Source organism: Peromyscus californicus, unplaced genomic scaffold, assembly GCF_007827085.1.
Source record: "Peromyscus californicus insignis strain IS unplaced genomic scaffold, ASM782708v3 Scaffold_11__1_contigs__length_118956290, whole genome shotgun sequence".
Taxonomy (NCBI): domain Eukaryota; kingdom Metazoa; phylum Chordata; class Mammalia; order Rodentia; family Cricetidae; genus Peromyscus; species Peromyscus californicus.
This window is the reverse complement of record NW_026294402.1, coordinates 17,757,271-17,760,124: the sequence shown is the minus strand read 5'-3', so window position 1 is coordinate 17,760,124 and position 2,854 is coordinate 17,757,271. Positions and strand designations below refer to the sequence as shown.

Sequence of the window (2,854 nt, the reverse complement as noted above, 5' to 3'; positions counted from 1 at the left end):
GAAGCATGAAGCCTGGGGTTTCTTCCCCAGCACCACCTAACCAGATGTGATAGTAATTGCCTCTCATTTGAGCACTCAGGAGGTGGAGGCAGGAGGGTTAAAGGTCAAGGTCACACACACACACCCCCCCCCCAAGGTTTGAGGTTAGCCTGAACTAAAAAAAGAAGAGAAAGGAAATGAAATGGGCGGCTGGAGAGATGGCTGGGGTGAAGGGCAGTTACTTAACACCCAGTCAGCTCTCAGCAGCCATGTCAGGCAGCACACAATAGCCTGTACCTCCAGCTCTGGGATCCAACACTCTTGTGGCCTCTTTGGTCACCCACACTCACGTGCACATACCCACACCCAGACACATAATTAAAACTCAGTCTTAAAAAGAAAAGAAAGCCTTCAGATAGACTCATGGTGTTCCTCCCTCGAGACATTTTATTGAACGTGTTATTCTGCTACCGCACTGACATCAGAATCTGCAACTCTAGAGGGCAGAGCCCAACAACCAGGACGCTCCCGCCGCAAGGGCGACTCATCACGCAGGTCCCCGCGGGTGGGGCCGAGGCGGCACTAATTATGTCTGAAGAGCTTCAGCCCCATCCAGGTCCACAGGTGGAAGAAGACATACACGGGCACGGTGACCGGCAGGAGCAGGCTGTAGAAACACAGGCTGCTGGCGCTGGTGCAGCCCTGGGGGAAGCCTTCCTCCACAGAGGCGGAGTAGAACAGGCCTGCCAGTGAGACTAGCGGGATGAGGACAGTCAGAGTGGGCAGAGACGGGATCATCCTCCTCCGTTAAAAGGTATACAGTATCAAAAACTCGGTTCTTTGAAAAGTTCTGCTCCTGGGCTGCTCCGCGCCTGTCTGATCTTCCCAGCTCATTCATCCAGGCGTGTGGCCATGCTTCCCAAGGTCACAAGAACCCCTGCGGCCCCAGGCCGGAGGTGCAGGCTCCTCAGACTCGTTCTGATCCGATCCACCGTCACATGCAGCAGTTACCAGCGACCGCAGACAACACACATGTCCCCCGCAGAGCAGGGTAAAGGATTCTTAACTGTATGAGAAAAGTGCAACTGAGTAACAAGATGAAGGGAAGGAGAAGGGAGGGGAGAGGAAAGAAAGCGGTACAGAGAAGCAGCCTCCAACTTCAGTACTGAGCAGGTTAGAGACAGGAGGATTGCTGGGACCTACAGGTCCTCCCTAAGCCACCACGACCGACTGGAAAACAGATCTTTTAAGAGTGTCTTCCCTCGGGAGGCAGATGGATCTCTGTGAGTTCGAGTCCAGCCTGGTCTACAGAGTGAGTTCAGGATAGCCAGGACTGTTTCACAGAGAAACCCTGTCTCGAAAAACCAAAAAGAAAAAGAAAAGTGTCTTCCAAAGCTGCCTGTGGTGACTCACACCAGTGACAACAGACTGAGGAGGTGGTGGCCGAAGAACGGCACTTCAAAACACCACAAAGTGTCATCCACTACTTTGGGAAGTAGGCAGTTTGAAAAGCAGGATGAAGGGCAGGTGGATGATCATGTTTTTGTGCACTGGGAAGTGGGATGGGACCTACAAACCTAGATTCACTTCAGACGAACAAGACCTCAGCATCTGAGTGCATGCGTCCCATACGCCGAGGACCGGCTGGGGACCCGCACCGGAACCCGCCGTCACTGCACGGACAGCGCCAGCCCTGGGCCCACGGGGACGCGAAGGGGTACCAAGGTCCCGCGGGGAGCGGTGGCCGGGCGGACAGAGCCGAACGGAGCCGGACAGAGCCGAGCCGAACAGAAGCAGGACAAGCCGACCCCGGCCGGGCGGAACTGGCGCAGACGCCTAGGTGGCGCGAGGCGGCCGACGTCCCGCCCCCTACCGGTCCCAACAGCTCCTCGGCCCGTATCTCGGGACCTCCAGACCCTGAACTCACCATTCGGGGGCCCGCAGGGTTCCCGGTCCCGGCGGCGCCCAGCCGTGACGGTCACCGCTCCACGGAGGCGGGGCAGTGAAATCCCTGCAGGGGGCGGGGCGAGAAACCCAGATCCCGCGATGGAACCACCCGCGCCCGCTCATTGGACAGCGCGCCACGCCTCCGCTCCGGCGCCCAGGCTCCGCCCCCGCGGTCTTGAGTGACGGGTAAAGCCAGAGGAGCTTGATAGATGGGGTCCTGGGGCTCCCCGCCGGCTCTGGCTGGGTGTCCTGTACGTCCGTCCTGCTGGGGGTAGGATAGGAGAATATTTGCCACAGTTTATTCACGGCTTTCCAGAGCGAACAGTGGCGTCTTTCCGCACTCAGAAGCCTTCCCTACTTCTAATGGATAAACCGGGAGCCTGAATCGCACTTGGCATCAGCTGCCAACTGACTTGAGCCTCTGAAGCGGAAGGGAAAAGAGTCTAATTGGTTGTTTTACATATGAATTTGAAATGTCAGAATAATAGTTTGGACCGGTGTGATGGCTTGGCGAGTATAGACGCTTGCTGCCAAGCCTGATTACCTGAATTCGGTGCTCGGGGACCCACATGATGGAGAACCTATTTTCTCACATTGTCCTCTGACCTCCACACATGCACCGTGGCACTCCAGCGTGTATTCACGCAAAAAGTGTAAAATGCAGTTTAAAGAGAGAACGTATCCAGACGTGGTGGCATACACCCCTAATCTCAGCACTCAGGGGGCAGAGGCAGGAGGATTTCTGTGAGTTCAAAGCCAACCTGGTTTACAGAGCAAGATCCAGGTCATCCGGACTACGTAGTAAGACCCTAGCTGGGCGTGGGGTGGAGGTTAGGGGGATTCGTGTTCGCAAATGCTGTTCCCGTTGCCAGCCACGGCTTGCATACGGAGACAGAGTGTAATGTCTGAGCCCAGCGTACCGAGGAAG

General features: G+C 56.3%; 1 protein-coding gene across 1 annotated transcript; it reads right to left on the bottom strand.

The window, feature by feature from the left end:
• Window positions 1-403: 403 nt before the first annotated feature.
• LOC128103224 (phosphatidylinositol N-acetylglucosaminyltransferase subunit Y) lies at window positions 404-2,032 on the bottom strand. Its single transcript, XM_052727396.1, has 2 exons — window positions 1,907-2,032; window positions 404-1,045 (listed from the first exon to the last, which is right to left on the bottom strand). The coding sequence occupies exon 2, from the start codon at window positions 775-777 to the stop codon at window positions 562-564; it is 216 nt and encodes a 71-aa protein (XP_052583356.1). The 5' UTR covers window positions 778-1,045; window positions 1,907-2,032; the 3' UTR covers window positions 404-561.
• Window positions 2,033-2,854: the final 822 nt, after the last annotated feature.